The 20,523-nt window shown below is 44.0% G+C and overlaps 1 protein-coding gene and 1 pseudogene across 1 annotated transcript in view; both read left to right on the forward strand.

The window, feature by feature from the left end:
- The window catches only part of Ppa2 (pyrophosphatase (inorganic) 2), a 77,235-nt gene extending 63,332 nt beyond the window's left edge, over positions 1-13,903 (forward strand). Inside the window, exons 8-12 of the mRNA XM_004626772.2 lie at positions 3,212-3,339; positions 5,640-5,725; positions 8,031-8,100; positions 10,042-10,081; positions 13,689-13,903. Of these exons, the coding sequence (XP_004626829.1) occupies positions 3,212-3,339; positions 5,640-5,725; positions 8,031-8,100; positions 10,042-10,081; positions 13,689-13,717 (353 nt within the window). The 3' untranslated portion in view covers positions 13,718-13,903. The remainder of the gene's footprint in view (positions 1-3,211; positions 3,340-5,639; positions 5,726-8,030; positions 8,101-10,041; positions 10,082-13,688) is intronic.
- A 1,069-nt stretch (positions 13,904-14,972) lies between these two features.
- LOC101583720 lies at positions 14,973-20,239 on the forward strand (annotated as a pseudogene).
- The last annotated feature ends 284 nt before the right edge of the window (positions 20,240-20,523 follow it).

The following is a 20,523-nucleotide window of genomic DNA, read 5'->3' on the forward strand; positions in this document are numbered from 1 at the left end:
CTAGCTGCTTTCAGTATATTATTCTTGAGCTGGATTTCTGGGATGTTGACTATCTTATGTCTCGGTGTGTTTTTAATTGGGTTGAGGTTACTTGGCATTCTGTATGCTTTGGTTACCTGGATGTCAGATTGTCTTCTCATATTTGGGAAGTTTTCTTCTAATACTTCTGCTCATATTTTTAAATGTCATTTGTATTGACTCCTTTCTCATTGATACCTATTGGTTTCACATTGTTCATCTTTGCATCTTGAAAGTGATGATTTATTTTTTTCCTTCATGCTAGTTGTTTTTAAGAGATCTTTTCTGACCTTTTCACTAGCTGCACCAGCGTCTTCAAGATCTGAAATTCTGTCTTCACTTTCACTCAAACGGTTTTGCAAGCTTGTGATTGAGATTGTAAATTCCTCTATATCTCTTTGACTCTGCTTCATGTGATCTATTTCTTTCCTGTATTGCTCATTCAAGGAATCCGTCATTTTTATAATCTCCTCTTTTTTTTTTTTAAATCAATGTGTTCTTTAGAGACCGTTATTCTTTTATTACAGAGTTTTTTTCAGATTGGGTTTCCTCCATATGTTTCTGTATTTGATTCTTTACTTCAGATAATATGAATTCAGAGATTTCTTTTTTATTTCAGAAATTAATTCTGCTCTGAGTTCCACTATACCTTTCTGCTGTTTCTTATTTTCTTCCGACACCATTCATTCATACATTTTAGCTGAGCTAGTGTCCTCTGCACTTCTTCTGGGTGGGCATTGGATTTCCTCCATATGTTTCTGCATTTGATTCCTTACTTAAGACGCTATTAATTTAGAGATTTCTTTTTTTATTTCTGATCTGAGTTCCTCTTTACCTTTCTGCAGTTGTTTCTTTATTTCAGACGCTATTGATTCATTGATTTCAGCTGTGTGATTCCCAATTTATTCTGTCCTCTGCACGTGTTATGGGTGGGCTTGGGGTCTGAGATTGCATTTTGCTCCTTCTCATTGTCATTTTGTGTAGCACTGTCTTCTGACCTTTGTTGTAGAGCTTTGGTGCAGTTATATCCTTATTACCAACTGAAATTCAGGTGCAGATCTACAAAGTTTGAATTTATCCAGTTGTGCCTGGCTTGGGTCTGGCTGCTGTGCTCAGCTCCTTCCTGCTGCTGCCCTTGGGGGTGAACCTGTTGTGCCCCTCTGGCAAGACGTTCTGCTCCTGGACTAGCTGGGTGGTTCTGTCACCTACTCTCTCTGCAGGGAGTGCAGCTGCAGAGTTTCACTCCAGGTCCATATGCTAGACCTGAGCTGAGTCTGAAGGTGACAAGGGGGCATAGTGGAGAGGGGAAGCTCTCTCACACACTCACTGACTGGGCCTGGGCTAGGGCTGGATCTAGGGGTCCCGAGAATGTGGCAGAAGTTCTCTCACTGGGTGGGCGTGGAGTGGGGGCTGTCAAGTGGTAGGGGGGTCCCAAGGGTGAGGTAGAGGATCTCACTTATCCTATGTGCCTGGATTTGGACTTGACAGGTCCCACAGGTGCAGGGTAGCCAGAAGCTCTCCCACACACTCACTGGGCCTGGGCTAGGGCTGGATCTGGGGTTCCCGAGATGGCGGCTCCAGCCCCATTTATTAAAGATGCTATCTTTCTTCCAGTAAATATGTTTGGCCCCTTTGTCAATGATAAGGTGGCTGAGTGTGTTTGTAGTTGTGTCTACATTTTCTAATCTATTCCATTGATCCTCAGGGTTTTTTTTCCAGTACCATGCTGATTTTATCACAGTAGCTTTGTAGTATTATTTAAAGTCAGATATTGTGATACCTCCTGCCTTTCCTTTGTTTCCTGGGATTGCTTTTGGTATTCTAGGTCTTTCCTGGTTCCATATGAATTTTAGGAATGGTTTCTCTATATCTGTGAGGTATAATGATGTTTTAATCAGGATTGCATTGAATCTGTATAACAATTTTTGGAGGATGGCCATTTTCTTAATGCTGGTTCTTCCTATCCAGGAGCAAGGAATATCTTTCTGTTTTCTGAAATCTTCAATGTCTTTTTAAGTGTACTGTCATTTGTACTGTATAGCTCTTTTTTTTTCTGCCCTGGGAATCAAACTCAGTTTGTTTTAAGCAGGTATTTATGCCACTGAGCTATCTCACCAGCCCTGTACATACTTTTTACTTCTTCTATTATATTGATTCCTAAGCATTTCAGTTTGGGGGACATTATTGTGAAAGATGTTGCTTCCCTACTTTCTTTCTCAGTGTGTTTGTTGTTTGTGTACAGGAATGCTATTGAATTTTGTCTTAACCTTGTAACCAGGTACACTTTTGAATTTGGTTATTAAATCTACAAGTCTCTTGGTGGATTTTTTGTGGCCTTCTATGTAGAGTATCCTGTCATCTACAGATGATAATAATTTCACTTCTTCCTTTCCAATGCTTATTACTTTATTCTTTCTTGTCTAATTCCTCTGGCTAATGCTTCCAGTACAATATGGAATAGGAGTGGTGACAGTGGAGATCCTTGTTTTATACTTGATTTTAGAATGAAGACTTTTGGTTTTTGAGCATGTAATATGACATCAGCTGTTGGTTTGTCATAAATATCTTTTATCAGATTGAGCTAAGCACCATCTATTCCAATTTTCCGTAGAGATTTTACATGAATGATAAAATGAATTTGTCCCATTTGCCTACCTGTTCCCTTTCCAGAGCATATTGCCTGAGGATGCTTGATTTGTGTTTTTTATTTGTTTGTTTTAATTTTTATTGATTTATTTATTTGGTACAGGGTCTTGCTATATAGCTTGAACTCATGATCCTCCTGTCTCAGTCTCCCCAGCACTGGGATTACAAGCGTGTGCCACCATTCCTGGTTTTAGTGGTTGACCTGGCACTCCTGGGGTTCCAGGGCTGGCATGGCATGCTGTACCAGGGACTGAACCCGGGTCCTTGTACTTGCCAGACAGGAACTTATACAGCAGAGCTGTCTCCCCAGCCCTTGATCCCTGTTTAAAGAGTGAATCAACAGTGACTTCTGTGTGAACACAGAAGTCCCAGTGACACAACAGGTGCCAGCCGCCCTGCACCCAGTGAGCGTGACCCACTCCGGTGCTGGGTGCACGGGGTCTAGCTGCCCTGCCTCCCCTAGTCTGGGGCTCTACTGTGCAGGGAAATGATTTTTCTTTCTTTTTTTTCTTTTTAGCAAAATAACTTTTCATTTCTTCCCTCACAGATATTGACGATGTCAAGAAGTTCAAGCCAGGGTACCTGGAAGCTACTGTTCATTGGTTGAGATTTTATAAGGTGCCAGAGGGAAAGCCAGAAAACAATTTTGCTTTTAATGGAGAATTCAAAGGCAAGGTAAAGATGAGAGTCTTACTTCCAGGGTCTCCCAGTGCCTGTAAGTGCTTGCTTCCCTTTGTCAAGTTCTTGTGTAAATAATTCTCTTTTGGCATCAGGACAAACTGTTCTTTACTGACTTAGGTATTTTGTCATTTAAAGAATTTGGGGTTGGGTTTAGTAGCGCACACCTGTAATCCCAGCTCTTAGAAGGCTGAGGCAGGAGGGTCACTGTGAATTTGAGGCACCCTGGGCTGCAAAGTGAGTTCAAGGCCAGCCTGATCTACATAGTGAATCCCTGTCTGAAAAAGACACACACATTAAAAAAAAAAAAAAAATTGTGGGGCATCTAAGTGAATCAACTAGCTTGAAAAATTCTCTCATCTATAAGTAATATCTCCGTCTTCTGCTTCAAAAATAAAAGAATTCTTTGATCTGTCAACTCTGAGTATAACAGATGAAGAAAATGCTTAATTTACTAATTTGAGGAGGAAAGTTACCCTTACTAAATTCCTAGGATTTCACTCCTAAATGTTTCCACTGCATGGCTGAGCTCAGCTGCTTCACCATTCGGAATGCACTTGAATTCTCTCACTGACTAAAGGTTTCTCTGTTAGACAACCCTGGCTACTGTAAAGTATTAAAAAACCAAGTAGGCCAAAGAGTCACCACGTAAAGACACAGACTTTTTAAAACATTGTTCCCACTAAGTGAATTGCAGATCTGCTGAGCCAACCCCTGAATAGGTCCTAAGAAGTATGTTGTACAAGTAAAGACAAGGCAAGGCAATGAAAGCTTAGAAGCCTCAGGATTTTGCCATGTAAGAATGAATTGCTGGACCCATATTTTTTGAAAAGTATATTAAAGAACATTAATATCTTTTGGGCTTTGTTTAGGATTATTAGATGCAAATGTAAAACTATTATTTTAGGCTAGATTTTCTTAAAAATAAAATATTAGAAATTTATAGAATAAATTACTTTTTCTTCAAATTACGTATTATATTTTACATTTGAATAAGTTCCACAAACCGTTATTGATTCTGAAAGTCTACCAGTTATAGATTTATGGAGTGAGCTGTCTTTCGTGTGTTGTTATTTTTGACATTGATTCTTTTTTGTAAGAAGACCAGGTCATTGTTACACTTCTTCTGAAAACAGTAATTTTATGCATTGCTCCCCACCCTTGCTGTTGAGAACATGAGCCTCGCTTAAGAAGATGTAGCTGTGCCTCCCTAAAGGGGTTGGGAAATGGCTCCCATTTTATATTTGGGCTCGTCCTGCCTCTTCCTGCAAGCAGCACCTGTAACTGGTCCCCAGTTACCATTGTTGGACTAATTTGGCTAAATGTGTTTTCCTGTGTGGTCCAGAGAGTCACTTGCTGTCCCCGCCCCGTAGCTGGAACGAGTTCCCCACAGCCCCAGGCGGAGGAACACCACTCGCTGTCCTTGCAGCCAGCTGTCCTATGCGGTCTGCAGCCCAAAGTTCCCTACGTTGTTCTGTGTCACAACACAGGCGTCTTCGTTTCCTTCAGTATCACAATGTCCACTGTGCTTGGCGGAGGAAGGAGGAAGGCTGAAGCAGTTAATAAATAAAAGCCCTTCATAAGAAAAGAGACTATGCTTTGAGGAAGAACATCAAAAGAATATTCTGCTTTGGAATGATAAAGCAGTCTTTCTTAGTCTTACTAGATGTGTATCTAGCAAGATGTGTGTCTGTCATTAATTATACATTTATAGGTGTCTTAGGAATTAGGACTGCAAAAATGTATGGAAAATGTTAGGGAGGCTTACAGCTTGGGGACAACAGAGATCAGAGCACTTTACGATTAGAGGACATTACCTGTTTATGGTAATAAACAGAGACATGCTTGCCCATGAGTCAGTTACTAGTTGAAGTACTTTGCAGACAAGATCTTTGTTTTTCCTTTAACAACTCTATGGTATTGATCAGGGACTGGCAAACTTTTTCTGTATTGGGTCACAGTAAATATGTTGTGTGTTGCAAACCACGCAGTTGTCAGAATGACTCAGCTCTGCTGTTGTAGAGCTAAAGCACCCAAAGGCTAGAAGCTGAACTTGACCCACAGGGCCTCATTTGCTGGTCTCTGAGATGCACGAGCCCCACAATAGCCCATTGCACAGGTGAGGAAGCTGAGGCTCAGCGCAGTTAGATGTCTGTCCCTAGTCACACAGCAGATAAACAAGGGGGCTCCAGCGTGCCCACTGCAGAGTGCTGCACTTCACACGAAATGCCAGGATGGTTTCAGTTCTGTGTCGATGCACCAGTGTAACTTGTTTGTCTTATTTGACTTGGAACTAGGCTTTTGCTCTTGACATCATTAAATCTGCTCATGAATGTTGGAAAGCACTGCTTATGAAGAAGTGCGATGCAGGGGCTATAAATTGGTAAGAATCTGTCTTTTCTGTGTAAGTAATATTATTTTATCATTACTCGGTACTAAACAGCCATCTAAAACTACTTGGATCTCAGATTTTTTAAGGCACTTGAATTGTTTCTTGCTGGATAAGTAACGAGGGGTGCTCTATCAGTGGGTGTTTCTAGGTGTGGCGCCTGTCCCAAGGGACTTGCCTTTTATTGGGAGAAGCCAACAAGTAAATAAGCTTCAATTGGACTGCTTCACTGGACTCCACTGTGACGTGCACAGACACAGAGCTTGAAGCAACAGTTGTTCCACAGGCAGATGCGTGGTTATTTTATCATCTCTTAGCTGTCACATTCCTTGATAGAGACAGGAAAAGCCTTCTTATCCACTCATCTTGGTCATTAGCTGATTGATTAACAGCACTCAAACAGTAGTGTGCATAACTCCTTTTAAAATTTAGTACCTGGAACACACACTGAGGATACTTGGATACTTGGGACAAACTACACTAAAAATATTTACTGAAGTTCAGATGTGCTTAGGCAGTCTTATTTTATCTGACACGCCCATCAACAGAAGACTCTTCTGCCCTTCCTGTGGATCATTTTCCAGAATTTACAAGGAATGGGTCTTGCTTTGGTTGAAGTGTGGGAAGCGTCGTGTATGTAGCATAGCCCCCTGCCGTTTTCAGAGCACTAGCCCCTGGGACTTGGCAGGGTCTAATTTTGTGTCTGGTTGCTCTCCTCTCGTCTCTTCTTCCTCCTCCACCTCCTCTTCTTCCTCTCTGCTCTCTCTTTTCTTCCCTTCCCCCCTTTCCCTCTCCTTTTCCCTCACTAGGGATGCATCTAACTATAGGGCCCTACCTTTTAAACTTCCAGTTTACTTAAAGATGAGCTGTGGGGAAGAGACTGTGAAAAAGCCATAAAGATGCTTGGGCCAACCTCCTTCAGGTTTTACTCATGCCTCATGCTGAGACTGAAAATAAGTCCCATGTCGCGAGGACAGAGCCCCCAGTAACTACTTCCTGTGGTCATTGTCATCAATTACTGACAGATACAATTTTAAAGGTAAATCGGCAATCATAAAAGGTGTTTTGTTCTTGTTGTTGTTGTTACAGGTGTCTCTGTGTGTTTCAGAAAGCAATTAAGAAAATAAATTTGAAAAATTTAAAGAAAAAGAAAAAAATTGAAATGTATTTCCCTTAGGGCCATTGGAGAGGGAACTGTGTGTTTCATCCATCCTTTATCTTGGGAAATAACCATTTTTAATCACTTATTTTCCTCTGTCCATTTTTATCTGTTGGTTTTTTGGATGAAGGGTTTTTTTGTTTTTTTTTTGAGACAGGGTCTCACTGTGCAGTTCAGGTTGGCCTTGAGTTCACTTGGTAGCCCAGGCTGGTCTCGAACTTGCATCGATCCTCCTGCCTCAGCCTCCTGAGTGCTGAGATTACAGGCGTGCACCACCACAACCGGCGATGAAGTTTTTTTAAATCAGCACTGGACCTGCTTGGTGTGGAAGCAGGTTGTGTGCAGTGCATGGGAGGCAGACATTGTTGCTGCGCTTCCCAACCCTGAGCTGCCCCTCAGAAGAGCGTCCTTTCATCCTGCATCTTCCGGGTCTGCTGAGAGATTCCACAGGGACTTGCCCAGCCAAATGAAATGGTTATCACTTTAGAGGAAAACTTGGTATAGTCCCATTGTGTGGGTCAAATTTGATTCCTCTTTTCTTGAGTAAAGGTGAAATGTAGTTGTGGTATGGCTGTTTATGTACACGAGGAAATTATTGGGGTTTGTATTGTTTTATTCTAAGGACTGTGATGCTATTATATATTCCATTTGTAACTTCACCGCAAAGAATTAGGAGGGTGCATCTTGAGACCATAGTGTTAAGTAAAATAGATGGAACACACAAGCTGAAGTAGCACGTGGTCTCCCTTATGTGAGAAATCCAAATAATAAGGAGCAACATAAGAGCTAGAAGTGGGGACTGTGACCTTTCGCAAATGGGAAGGAACGGGATGGAGGGCAGCAGGCTGTGGGGGTGGGATGAGCGGAAGGAACATGTGTGCGCGTGCGCGGGCTCCCCGCTGCTGCCCGGAAGGCCGACGGCTTGCGCTGCGCACGCGGACTAATAAAAATGAAAATGAGTTGACTTCCAAGAAAAAAAAGAATGTACAATAAGTTTAATTGTCCTAAGTTCTGTACGTTTGACTCCCTGTCCCCAGTCCGAAGTTACCCAGTGAGGGAGGAGTGTCGGGGCTTGGCATTCTTTTCCTTTGCTGATTGCTTTTTTTCATTCATCTGACGATCTTTTCTTTTCTTCCACAGCATAAACGCCCAGGTGTGTGACAGCCCTTTCCGCTGCACGCAGGAGGAAGCAAGATCCTTGGTTGAACTGGTAAGAAACAGCGCTGCCCAAGGCATCGCGTAACCACAGCATTGCTGTGAGAAGTCCTGCCCAAACCCTGAAATACTGAGCAGAGAAAGGCGTCGAGCTCTTTGAGGAAGCATGCAGTGAAAAAGCTAATGCCGGATTTTCTTTTTTTAATTCAGAGAATTTAAATTTCAAACTTTAAGGAGGCTGAATTTTTAAATTCTGTTTTTAAAAGTATATTAGCCACTTAACTAATTTTCACATGGTGCTCATTTTCTTAATTAGATTAACTTATTGACCATATATGTGGCTGCTGGTCTGCTCTGTGAGGTTTCTGTGATCCAGGGTAGGAGCTGGGAAGGCTCTTGGTTCACATGTAGTGTGGCTCAAAAAAAATGAGGTAGAGGAGATTCTTTTTTTTTTTTCCTTTTAGGTGGGCTCACTCACCAGCTATGTACTCCCTGTGTATAGTGAGTGTCCTATAAGATACAAGGAGCACGAGACAGTGAAAGAGTAAACAAATAGCGCCATCTCCTTCTGACACCTCACCTCAGGACAGCTGATGTCTCTGTATGTTTGTCTCACTCAGACTTGGACTTTTCTCTGGGTGAGGAAGCTTCACAGAATTTCTGATCTTTTTTTGGAAATACTTGGACATATTCAAGGATATTAATGAAAATATTTTCAGGAATCTTTTTTATTTATGCAGTCACATAATCCTTTTCTTAGATATAAAGAAAAAATACTCTAAAGTTCATTTCATCAGACTTAAAGTTAAGGAAAAGTAACCTTAGCCGTTAGTGACCTGGGAGAATCCACTGGTCAGAGTTCTCCAGAGGTTGGGAGCTGGCGGTATGCACACAGGGCTCTACTGTGTGTTGGCCTGGGCCCCTCAGATCATGGTGATGGCCCCATAAGCCTGTGGTTCAGTGGGAACACGTCATGATGCTCTGGTGACTTCGTGGCTGAAGGTGCGACAGCCAGCTCTGTGACCCTAACAGCAGCCCTGTATCTCTCATCCACTGCTCCTCTTGATTATATCATTTTTCTTGTACTTGCTTCTGTCTCTTGTGTAGTACCTTGTGACCCCTAATTATATAAAATTGATTGCCCATGTTGTTAGTCACAGGTGACATCAAGTGGTTGACACAAGTAGGTGAGGGTCACTGAGGTGGAGGGTCTGGCTCCTGCCGGCCAGCCCAGTGTCCCGTTCACCAGCACCACAGCCTGGGGGCCAGGAGCTAAGCACCCGCTGCATAAAGGATCTGCTTCGCTGGGTGCGGTGAGACACACACACACTGGAGACCTTGGCAAGTGTTAGGCCTAGAGGGGAGTGAGGTCAGTTGTTAAATGAGGGATGTGGAAAGGAGAGTGGGAAATGGAGGCTCCAAGTGTAAGTTCATGCCTGGCGAGGGGGGGGCTTGTGATCGGACAGTGGCCTGCCACACTTGGTGTCTCAGCAAAACCTCTGAAACGTGTCTGCCAAGGCTACATCACCACCTCTGTTCTCAGAATGTTGGCCTAGCAGTCACAATAAACACTGACTGGTTTTTAAAGTAAACTCAAAGCTCTTGAAGACAGCTGAATTATGTGTGCGCCTATGTGGTTGTGTCTGTTTGCACATGTATGCACACACACACACACACACACACACATTTATTTGACTGCTTGTTTTCCAATTCTTTTGGTCTCAAGAGCTCAGCTACAGGGGCAATTGAAAGAGGACCCCTTCACATCCTCAGCTACCGTGGGTTAGCTTATTTCACGCATGCGCCTTTCTGTTTGGCTGTATGTCTGTAATTTATCAGAAAGAGCAGGGCCCGGTAATATAGGCAAAGAAGTATATGCTTTTTCAGGTTAGAGAGTTGCTGAGTGTCAACTTTGTTCTGTAGTCTCATGAAAACCTCACTGGGTTTGCTTCCCCTGGGGCTAACAGGGATTCTGCCTCTGTTCTTAACCTTCTAGGTCTCACCAGCTTCCCCGAGTAAAGAAAGCAATGGAGAAGGTATGGTACATTTTGGTTCTTGCAGGGCAAGGTACATAAATGCATTCATTTACAGTACTGGAAATCAAAAAACGCGATATTAAAAATTATGCAAACTGGGCTGGCCAGATAGCTCAGTGGATTAAAGTGCCTACTTAGGCAGACACAGGGACCAGGGTTTGATCCCCAGCCTGCCATGGCAGCCCTGCCCCTGGGGTGTGCTGAGACTGAGATTGAGATTGGGCGTGGTGGTGTATGCCTATAATCCCAGCACTTGGGAGGCTGAAATAGGAGGAGCACTGTGAGTCTGATCTGTATCATGAGACCCTGTAGACCCTGTACTAAATACATAACAAAAAAAAAAAATATGCAAACTAAGTAAAATATTTTTAAAGTAATTAAAATTTTCAAAGGAATGTATCTCCTACTTTCAGGAAATGAAGAAGACATTTATTACTAATGGCTTAAAAATGGTTTGATTATGCAGTGTCCTTTTTTGCTAAAATAGAGGCTAATACTGGTAAATTAAAAAAGACTCAATATCTTAAATCTGGAAGATTTTCTTTATTCTTCATTTTAATGAATTACTCATTTTTTAAGAGGAAAAACCCCCAAAATTTCCAAACAAGATAACAGGTTGGTAACAATTAGTAATACATTGCATATTGTTATCTTTAAATTAGTTCTTCAGAGTAAAAGACATCAGCATTTAATTGTCCAAGCAAATATTAGCACAAACCTTTCTTTCAATGAACTAAGAGAAATTAATAGTATATGTTTTTCCTCCACCTTTCCTCCATTCCCCTACTCCACTAACTCTTTCCTTTTAAAGTTTATTGCTGTTTTACAATATCTGTTTTACATTTTTCATCTTACTTACTTTTTCAACTTCTCACACTAGGGAGAAAACACAATGTTGGCACACATGCATCTGCTTTATTTCACTTATGAATATGGTCTCTAGTTGTATCCGTTTACCAATAAAAGCCTCAAATTTGTCCAGTTGTATAGCTGTATAATACCCCATTGTGTAAAAATACCACTTCTTCTTTATCCATTCCTGAGTTGGTAGGCATTTGGGTTGTTTCCAAGATTTAGCTATGACAAGTTACGCTGCTATAAACATGGGTGCCCATATATTGCTGTGGCAGGATCTTTTCAGTTCTTCTGGAAAAATGACACAGTAGGGGAATAGCTGGCTTGAGTGGGACCTCCAGTGCTGGCTTTTTAAGGAAGCTCCACACTGATTTCCATAGTGGTTGTACCAGCCTGCACTCCCACCAGCAGTGGAGCAGGGTTCCTTTTCCCCACAGCCCCTCCAGCATTTGTTCTTGGCCGACTTCTTGATGACAGCCATTCTTTCTGGGGTAAGATGGAATCTCAGTGTTGTTTTAATTTATATCTCTCAAATGGCTGGTAATGTTGAATATTTTTTCATATATTAATTTGCCATTTGCATTTCTTTATCTGAGAAGTGTATAATCATCTCAGATGCCCACTTTTAGATTGTATCCTTAAAATTGGGAGGTCTGATTTTCTTGGGTTCTGCATATGTTCTCAGTAGTAATCCTTTGTTTGAGTATTAGCTGTCAAACATTTTTTCCCACATTGTGGGGTTGTCTTTTCACTCAATTGGTGTTTTCTCTTGCTGTGTAGAAGTTTTCTCATAAAATGGGATCCCAGTTGTTGATTATTTGTAATAATTTCTGTGCCGGCAGGGTTTTATTCCTAAAGTCTCTGCCTATACCAGTGTCTTCAAGAGTTTTTCTATTCAATCTTCTAGCAGATTTAATATTTCCATTTAATTTTTTTTTTTAGAACCAGGGATTAAACTCAGGCCCTTGCGCTTGCCAGTCAAACGCTTATTCTACTGAGCTATCTCCACAGCCTCTTATTTAAATATTTAGATCTTTGATCCATTTCAAATTTAGTTTAGTGCATGGTGAATGACATGGGTCCAGTTTTCATTTTCAGCATGTGCAGAGCCAGTTTTTCAAGCTCTCAAGAAGCTCTCTTTCTTCCAGTGAATGTGTTTGGCACCTTTGTCAAAAATAAGATGACTGAGTATATCTGGAGTTGTTTCTGTGTCTTGTAGTCTCCTCCCTTGATCTTTGGGTCTTTTTTGCCAGTTCCATATTGTTTTTATCACAGTAGCTTTATAATATGACTTCTTCAAATCGGGGATTGTGATGCCCCCTGCCTTGCTTTGTTGCTCAGAATTCCCTTTACTGTTCTATGCCTCTTCTGTTTCCAAATGAATTTTATGATTATTTTCTCCAATTCTATGAGATTTACCTTTAGAATTTTGATCATTATTGCATTAAATCTTTATGGCCATTTTCACTATATTGGGTCTTCCTATCTAGAGCAAGGGATATCTGTCCATTTTCTGATATCTGTTTCAATCTCCTTTTTCAGGGTACTGTACTTTTCAATATATAGGTCTTTTACATCTTGTATGTGATTGTGAATAACTCATTTTAACTGATGATATTATAAGCAAAATTTATAAATTTGAACATGTAGCTCAGACTCATAGTGATCTTTGTTTTCAGCCTCTACAGCACTGGGATTATAGGTATGCACCACCACACCTAGACTTGGTAGCCAGCTAAGCACACCCCAGGGGTTGGGACTAGTGCTGCAAGTGGTGCTGGGGATCAAACCCCAATCCCTGCTCTTGCCTAAGCAGGCACTTAGTCCACTGAGCTATCTCACCAGCCAAATGCCTTTTTAAAAAATTTCATTATTTGAAGCTGTCTTGAGAAACAAGTAAAAATGTTCTGTGATAAGAATGTCAGAACACAAGCATATTCATACATCATTTTTCTTTTTTTGTATTTAGGACAGGGACTATAGGGTCTATAGGGTCTCACTGCATAGGTCAGACTTGTAGTGATTCTTCTATTTACAGCCCCCCAAGTGCTGGGGTTACAGGCACGTGCCAGCATGCCCAGTCTCAATCACTGTCTCAGCACGCCTCAGGTGCGGGGCTGGCACAGCAGGCCCGGGATCAAACTCCTGGCCCCTGCATCCGCCTAAGCTGGTGCTTTAATCTGCTGAGCTATTTGGCCGGCCTTCACTTTTCTTTTAAAATAATGAAAATGTTGGCTTAGAAGACTAGTCAGGTTACAAATTTGGAGGGAAAATGAGAGCTCTCCACTGGGGGTCCAGGGGCAAGATGCCGAGAAAGGAGCGCATCCCCGGACCTGAGTTCCCAGGCGAGCAAGCTGTGCGCCTTCGTGGCCAAGGGCTGTCAGCGTCCTTTCATTTCAGTGTCTGATGGGTAAGTCTTACAGTGAAAGGTTTCTTAGACCTTCCATGCTGCAGCCAGGGTCCTAACCTCTGTATTGTTCATTGGAGACTAAAATGGCTCCCAGAGCCATCAGGAACAGAATGAGAAGGTTCTAGAAATGTTCGCAAAGTTTTATATAAAACTTAAGCAAAATGAGACAACTAAGGACAAGCATTAGGAGGGAAGTAGATTTCCGCTGGGAAAGATGAGCATGCTAAGGTTGTGACTCTTGTAAGCCTAAGTAATTCCTAAAGGTCCAAACTGAGTCAGTCTCGCCCTTTCCTGTGCTCGCTTGCCTTTCCCTCACGCCCTTCTCCCCTGTTTCCTACACAGAGCAAGTGTGGCACTTCCTTGGCAAATGACCGGGACCTTCGAAGCTGGCCGCCAAGATTTTCCCCTCTGAGACCCGCCAAGACTCCTTTCTCCTTCAGGGCCTGAGACAGACAGGCTGGGCTGTAGGTGACTGCTCACTGCTTACTCGGACATGACTGGTGTTCAAGCTTTTGGGATGCTCAATATATAAATAAACATCCAAATTTTTGATTTTATCTCCTGTGGTGATTTATTGAGATGAGAAAAAGACTTGATTTAATTTTGTAGCAGAAATTTAGAAGCATGGCAGTGTGGACCAGGTCTAATTTTCATATCTGAAGGAGCCCAATTATTTTATTGTCTTATAATTTATGAGTTTAAAATCAAAAGTTTAATTAATACAACTGTGAGACACTGTTGTTTCCATTTGTGTGCCATCGTGTCTCTTCTCAGTCCTGTTGCTGCTAAAGACCTTCTTTAGCCACCTCTGCCCTCTCTGAATACCTGAGCATCTGCTATGGGTGTCCAGGGACCCATGAGAGCCTCCTGTCTGCACCATTTATTCTTTTGGCATTCCTAATCTGTCTGGGTTCCCACCCCATCCGCTTAGTCTCAGTTCAACTGGCAAATCTTCAGAAGGAGCCCAGACTACCTGCTGGACATCTCTCAGTGCTTTGACCCTCGTGTCCAGTGCTTCTTCCCTGCTGCTTGAGCAACAAGAGCAGCTGTCTCCTCATAACCCCCAAAACTTGTATAGAGCCCCCTTTCTCATCAGTATCCTCTACATGTTGCTTTTTTGTGGTCTTTCCCTCTCCTCTGTACCCCTGCTGAGCTGGGGCTCCCCAGTTCCAGGGACCCATGAGAGCCTCCTGCCTCTGCTCTCCACCGCTTTACCCCTGCCCTCCCTTCCCATGCCACTCTACTCTGGGCTTCTCCCTTACTTTCTTGGCCATGACCCTGTGTAGGCTTTGCTTCTTCCATATGTCCTGCACATTTTCTAACTCCTCATCCAAAGCATAGATCTCACTTTGTCCCACAGTTCTCAGGTACCTTCCATGGCCCCCATGGCAAGCAGTGGACTGAGCCACACCGTGCCTTGTACATGCCTCCCTGTTCACACCCACATGGCTGTTTGCTGTGGCTATTCTTTTGCTTTCTGTCACCAACATGGTTTAGCAATGTGTCTTGTGATACACAAAGACCTATTGCGATGAAACTTGCTGTGGACTGCATCCCATGAGCAACGTCAGCTGTGTCAGGTGTCTGTAAGGGAGATGTTGAGTTTTGAAGCCTGCCCCAGCTCACATGGCTACTGGATCCCAGATGCACACCAAGAGCTCCCAACCACTTGGTTCTCATCGTATGGTTTTCCTACCTGTGGTATGTTCCATTTCTGTGCAGTGACGGAGGTAAAGCTTACAGTCTTCCTACCTCACAGAGGTGGACAGGGACAGGAGCATCATGAACAGCCTGGGAGTAGAGGTTGGTGCTCTCCCAAAAGGTCTCTGGGCTGTGTGAGCCCTCGAAGGAGACAGTCGAGACTACGGGGACAATGGGGTGCATTTAATCTCATTAATATATTGACTTTTAATGTTGTGCAAATAAAACTGACAGGGAATGGAGGGCACGAAGAGAAATGAGATTATCAAGGAACAAGTTGATGGGCTAGGGCTTTCGGCTTATTCATTTCTTAAGAGGTAAAAGAGAAAGGCTGTGTGTGCATCTCACATCTAATATTTGCTGCCCTCATCCTGTGGGTACTCAGGTGATACCTAGTTAGCGAGTCTCCCCGGGGAGGTGAGTCCATCCCCATGGGCACAGCCGCACAGAGTACGTGATTTCCTAATACATGTGTGATTGTGAATTTAAAATTTTCTTGTTAATTTTTTTTCTTTTTCTTTTTTTTTTTTTTTTTTTTTTGTCTTTTGAGACAAGGTTTTGCTATGCAGTTCAGACTGGCTTTGAACTCACTTTGTAGCCCATGCTGGCCTGCAACTTACAGCATTTCTCCTGCCTTAGCCTCAGGAGTGTTGAGACTACAGGCATGTACCACCATGCCTAGCAAAATTTCCTTTATTTTTATTTTTTTAATGTATTTTAGGGAAAGGTCTACAGGGTGTTCAGGGTCTCACTACTAGATCAGACTCCTAGTGATCCTCCTGTTTACAGCCTCCCAAGAGCTGGAATTACAGGCTCACATCACCATGCCCAGTCTCAATTGCCATCACAGGGCACCCTGGGGGTGAAGCTGGCATGGCAGGCCTGGGGATCGAACCCCCAGCCCCTGCGTCTGCTTGCAGGCACTTTATCTGCTGAGCTATTTAGCCTGCCCAAAAAATTCCTTTAAATTGTGCCACGTTGCTGTATTCTGATTGTGATCACTGGTGATCATTATTCCCCTGTGGAGCTGGTGGTCCAGCCAATCCTCATTGTGACTGATGCCTCACATTCACCGGCAGGCTCCACGCTGTTCCAGAACAGCTTCCCAACTAGCTCATTCCATCCTCGCTGGCCCAATCCCACGGAACCACTGTTGGACTTTATAGTAAATACTTATAAAAGAAAACCACTGAGAAATAAATCATTGTTAAAGCTGCCTAGAACAGGTTAAAACCACATCGGCCCAAGGATGTGAATTTTTAGGCAGTACCCACAGCCGGTTCCCCTGAGTGTGAAAATTCACTACCCCAGGTTCATTTTCCTCACGTTTGCTATTGTTGCAAGTGTCCAGAAGTATTAAGAGCTTTTATTTTTCACACTCAACTCATACATGAAATATTTAGTATTGCTCTGTGACCTACACAAGGAACATGGTGAGTTCCAAGATCCGTCCCCGTTGGTGAGCACTCTTTTGCACTTTATGTGCTCCTTAATGACTCGTGGTTCATTTGTTGCGCTGGGCGAGGTCGAGGCTGTGGCTCACAAATCTACTGTGATTCCCTTGTTATTAAACGGCAAATACAAGTGCAGTGACCGTGGCCTTCGGCCCTCGGCACTCAGCACTCCGTTCAGTGTGTGTTTTTCCTTCCCCTTCTGAGTCTTATACATTAAATTGAAAGCCCATGAATCCTGTATCATCAAGGAATAGTTTGTAGTGAGAACATTCCCCTGTTAATGTTCTTCCTGTAAGAAGAGAAAGATAATCAGGTGTCTACCTGTGTCGCAAACCCATTCGTAGAGTACTGTCATTCTTCCTATTGGGGAAAAAAAAAAAAAAAGCAGGGGGAGATGTTACACAAATGTTAGTATTAAATGTGGTTTTGATTTCACATAGCAACTTTACTATACTTGGCAAGGATATATTTTTGTTTCTGAGTTAGCAAACGGCAGATGACACAGCTGGCTAAACCCATACTAATTGGACTCTTCCCCTGCCCACACCGGGGCTCACCACGTCTCCCTGGCAGCAGGTGAAAGCCTCTTCTTCAGTATGACCACCTGGGAGCAAGTGTGCCAATGACAAAGGACCTGCTCAGTCAGCTGAGGGCCAGGGGGTGGCGGCCACAAGAGGTAGGAGAGGTCTTGGTCACAGACAGGGCCAGTGTGGCTGAGGTGACCCTGGCTGCTCAGAGGACAGACCCAGCTCCACTCCTGGATTCTTCCCCTTGGAAATAAGAGCTGGAGCCCAGGGTGGTGAGGACAGAAAGCAGCTGTTCTTTCAGTCAAAAAGCATTGAGCTGTCCTGATGCTCGATCCCACCCACAGCTGTTAGCTGGCCCCAAAGCCCAGGACCTGGGAAGGATCCTGAGTCACTGAGAGCGAAGACACCCCTGCTTCCTTGACCCACGCATAGGGCCTGGTACCCGGGGCTCTTCCCTGGGAAGGTGCCTGCTTGCAAAGGGCTGATGCGGGGAGACCTTTCAGTCCAGAGCCACCCTGGAAACTTCACACAGTATCAGTTGTGCTGTCCTGGCTGACTCGATGTCCTGAATCAATTCAAAACGCTCCCTTTCATGGCCATTCTGACTTTGGGGAAGAGCCAGAAGTCACAAGGTGCCAGGTCCAGTGAATAACTGGATGAGGACACAGCCTCTGGGGTCTAAGAGCTGCCTTTCCATTGGGTGGCGCTGGCAGCAGCGTTCACTACCTGTCTGGTCACATCTGGTAAAGACACTCAGGAAAGGGGACTCCAGAGCTGCTTCAGAAAGTGGTGAGAACCATGAGATGTGTCTTGAAGTGAGGGGGAGGACTTTAGGGAGATTCATGGCGATGTGACTTTTCTAAGTTCAGCAGTTCCATATATTTGGATCCCATGTCATAATAAGTAACTTACATGTTCCCAGGAAAGCAGAAGAAGACACAGAGGCACTGAGGAGCCAGAGTGTGAAGGAAGCAGAAACCTGAGATCGAGTCTGGTGTGGCAGGCCTTGCTGGGGATGACTGCCCTGCAGTGGTGAAGAGAGGTGGGAAGCACCACAGGGTCTCAGGGAGGAGCACCGAGGACCAAGCCCTGCGCTGCCTTTTCTCGGGACCAGCAGGGGGCAGCGTGGCTGGCGGACAGGCAGCAGATTGAGTGGGCAGGTGTTAGGGAGACCAGGCTGGCTGTGACCATGGTAGGTTGTGGCTTTTACCTGGGGACTGAGGAGCTGGGGTTTTGATGAAAGTGGACCCTGTGACTGCTGGGGTGAGAGGCAAAGGGGAGCAGAAGATAATTCACGGGATTTCCGCAGGTGTCCAGTCAGCTCAGCAAGGCTTTGCTTTGGGAGCATTTTCTCAATATAGTGTCCTAGAGTTATAGAAAAGTCCATTTTATGATCAGATTTTTGTAAGGGATATTTCAAGCTACACTGCCAAGTTCTAAGTTTCTTCCTCTCCTTCCTATAATGGCATATTTTATTATTCTTAATAATAGACTCAGGACCGGGCAATATCTCGGGTATAAGTGCCTGTCTGGCAAGCACAAGGTCCTGAGTTTGATCCCCAGTATTGGAAAAAAAAAAAAAAAAAAGCAGACTTAACTTTTTCTCTCTGCATTTACTAGCCCTAGCGTCTTTTTATAAATGTTCTGTGTATTTTCCTTGCCTTTTCAAGATCTTAATTTTTTCTCAACTTCTATGACCTACTTAGCTTTAGGTCTTGAATACTAAAGCTAAGAACTTAGCCATCCTTCAGATCAGAACTTTGACCAGGGCCCTGACAATACCAATGCTGAGCACATCAGGAAAGCCACGGGGCGCTACAGGAATTTTGTCTGCAACCAGCCACCGTACTGCTGTCCCTACTATGCCACTCCTTCCAGTTCTGTGTTATATGTTTAAGGTGGGAAGAGGATAATAATATTTAAGCTTTCAATAATACTGTAAGCTAAAGATGGATTCAACCAGTAAAATTTCAGAAGAAATGAGATGCGCACCATGTTGCACACCTGTAACGCCAGCAGCTGGGAAGCTGAGGCTGGAGGGTCAAGTCTCAAGTCCAGCCTGGGCTATAGGACAAGCAAAGAAGGGAGGAAAGGAAGGAAAGAAAAGAAGGGAGTGATGGGAGGAAAAGGGAAGATGGGAGAAAAAACTAGCTTATCTGCTGTGAGAGGCAAATAGTGGTTTGTTTACTCTTCCCTGTAGTGCAGGTCATCTCGGCCCTCAGCAGAGGTTCTCCCTCTGTGTCCACTTCTGGATTTCAGGTGCATAGACAGCAAGGCCCACATCACGATGAGATCTGTAACATGCGTACATGTTGGCAGCCACGTTCACTGAATTAAATGGAAATGGTGCCTTGGGGTCATGGCCTTGCTCTGCCCGTCAAGGGAAGTGTCCTGTCCTCCACCATGCATGTGTGCACATAGGCCTGACATGCCTGTGGGTCTATGATAGGACCCTGTAGGGACAGAGGCAGGAGTGGGCAGGATGACCAGCACCTGCCGGGCCACCCTCGAGGCAGATGAGAATGAAAGCATCACCACTGTGAAGGGCACCCGGCTTTTAGAAAATGTGACTGATGGGATAAAGGAATCCTCTCCACTGGGTTTGAAGTCTCATCAGGATTCTGGTGTTCAGGGTGCCTCAGTTTCTGAAAAAGAAGTGAAAGGAACAGTGGCTGAAGAACTGGCATTGGAGCAAGCCAAGAAGGACTCTGAGAACCAGAAAGGACCAAAGCAAGGGAAAGACCTGGACGGAGAGGGCTCAGCAGTGAGCGGTTCACCAAGCTGTCCTTCCAGAGAGGATTGCGAAGGAGGGGGAACCGTGAAGGCAAAGCACCTGGCTAGACATCTGGAGGAGAAAGAGCAAGTGATACAGAGGCAGAATGTGTTCTGCAAGGAGCAGCTGGCTGGCTTGGAAGGGAGGAGCTGGGGGCTCTATAGACACCACTGAGCAAGGTCAGAAAGCTGCTGAAGAAGTTGGAGCAAAGCTTGAGCCATATAAGTATCATTGGTCTGTGCTGATCTGCTGCCCAAATCCTCCAGTTACCCTGTGAGCAGACACCAGCCCCGCAGCTGCTCCACTCTGACCAAGCAGTGCATGCACTGTCTGTCACGCCATCAGAGCTTGCTGGACAGGGAGGATAAAATCAGCTTCCGAGCATGCAGAACTCCCCCAGCTTTAATTCCAGAAGTGGAACACTTTGTTTCTGAATAAGAAAAACATGCACTCAAAGAGAAGACCACTGAAGAGAACCATCGGAAAATGAACTCAGCCGAGTTATGTCATGTTTTGATCAACAACAGTTTGAGTAGCTAAGGTCTAGATCAGGAATCAGCCAACAGAGGACACTGTTCCATACCAGCACATCCAAGTTATGAAAAAAGAAAAGAGAAGGGCAGTGATAAATAAATAAATAAATAAATAGGGAGTCCCAGAAGGAAGACAGGGTTTGGGGGCAGGGGTGGAGCCCAACGCGGCCTGGCCTTCAGCCCTGGCAG

This window comes from Octodon degus, unplaced genomic scaffold (assembly GCF_000260255.1).
Source record: "Octodon degus isolate 3935 unplaced genomic scaffold, OctDeg1.0 scaffold00016, whole genome shotgun sequence".
Taxonomy (NCBI): Eukaryota; Metazoa; Chordata; class Mammalia; order Rodentia; family Octodontidae; genus Octodon; species Octodon degus.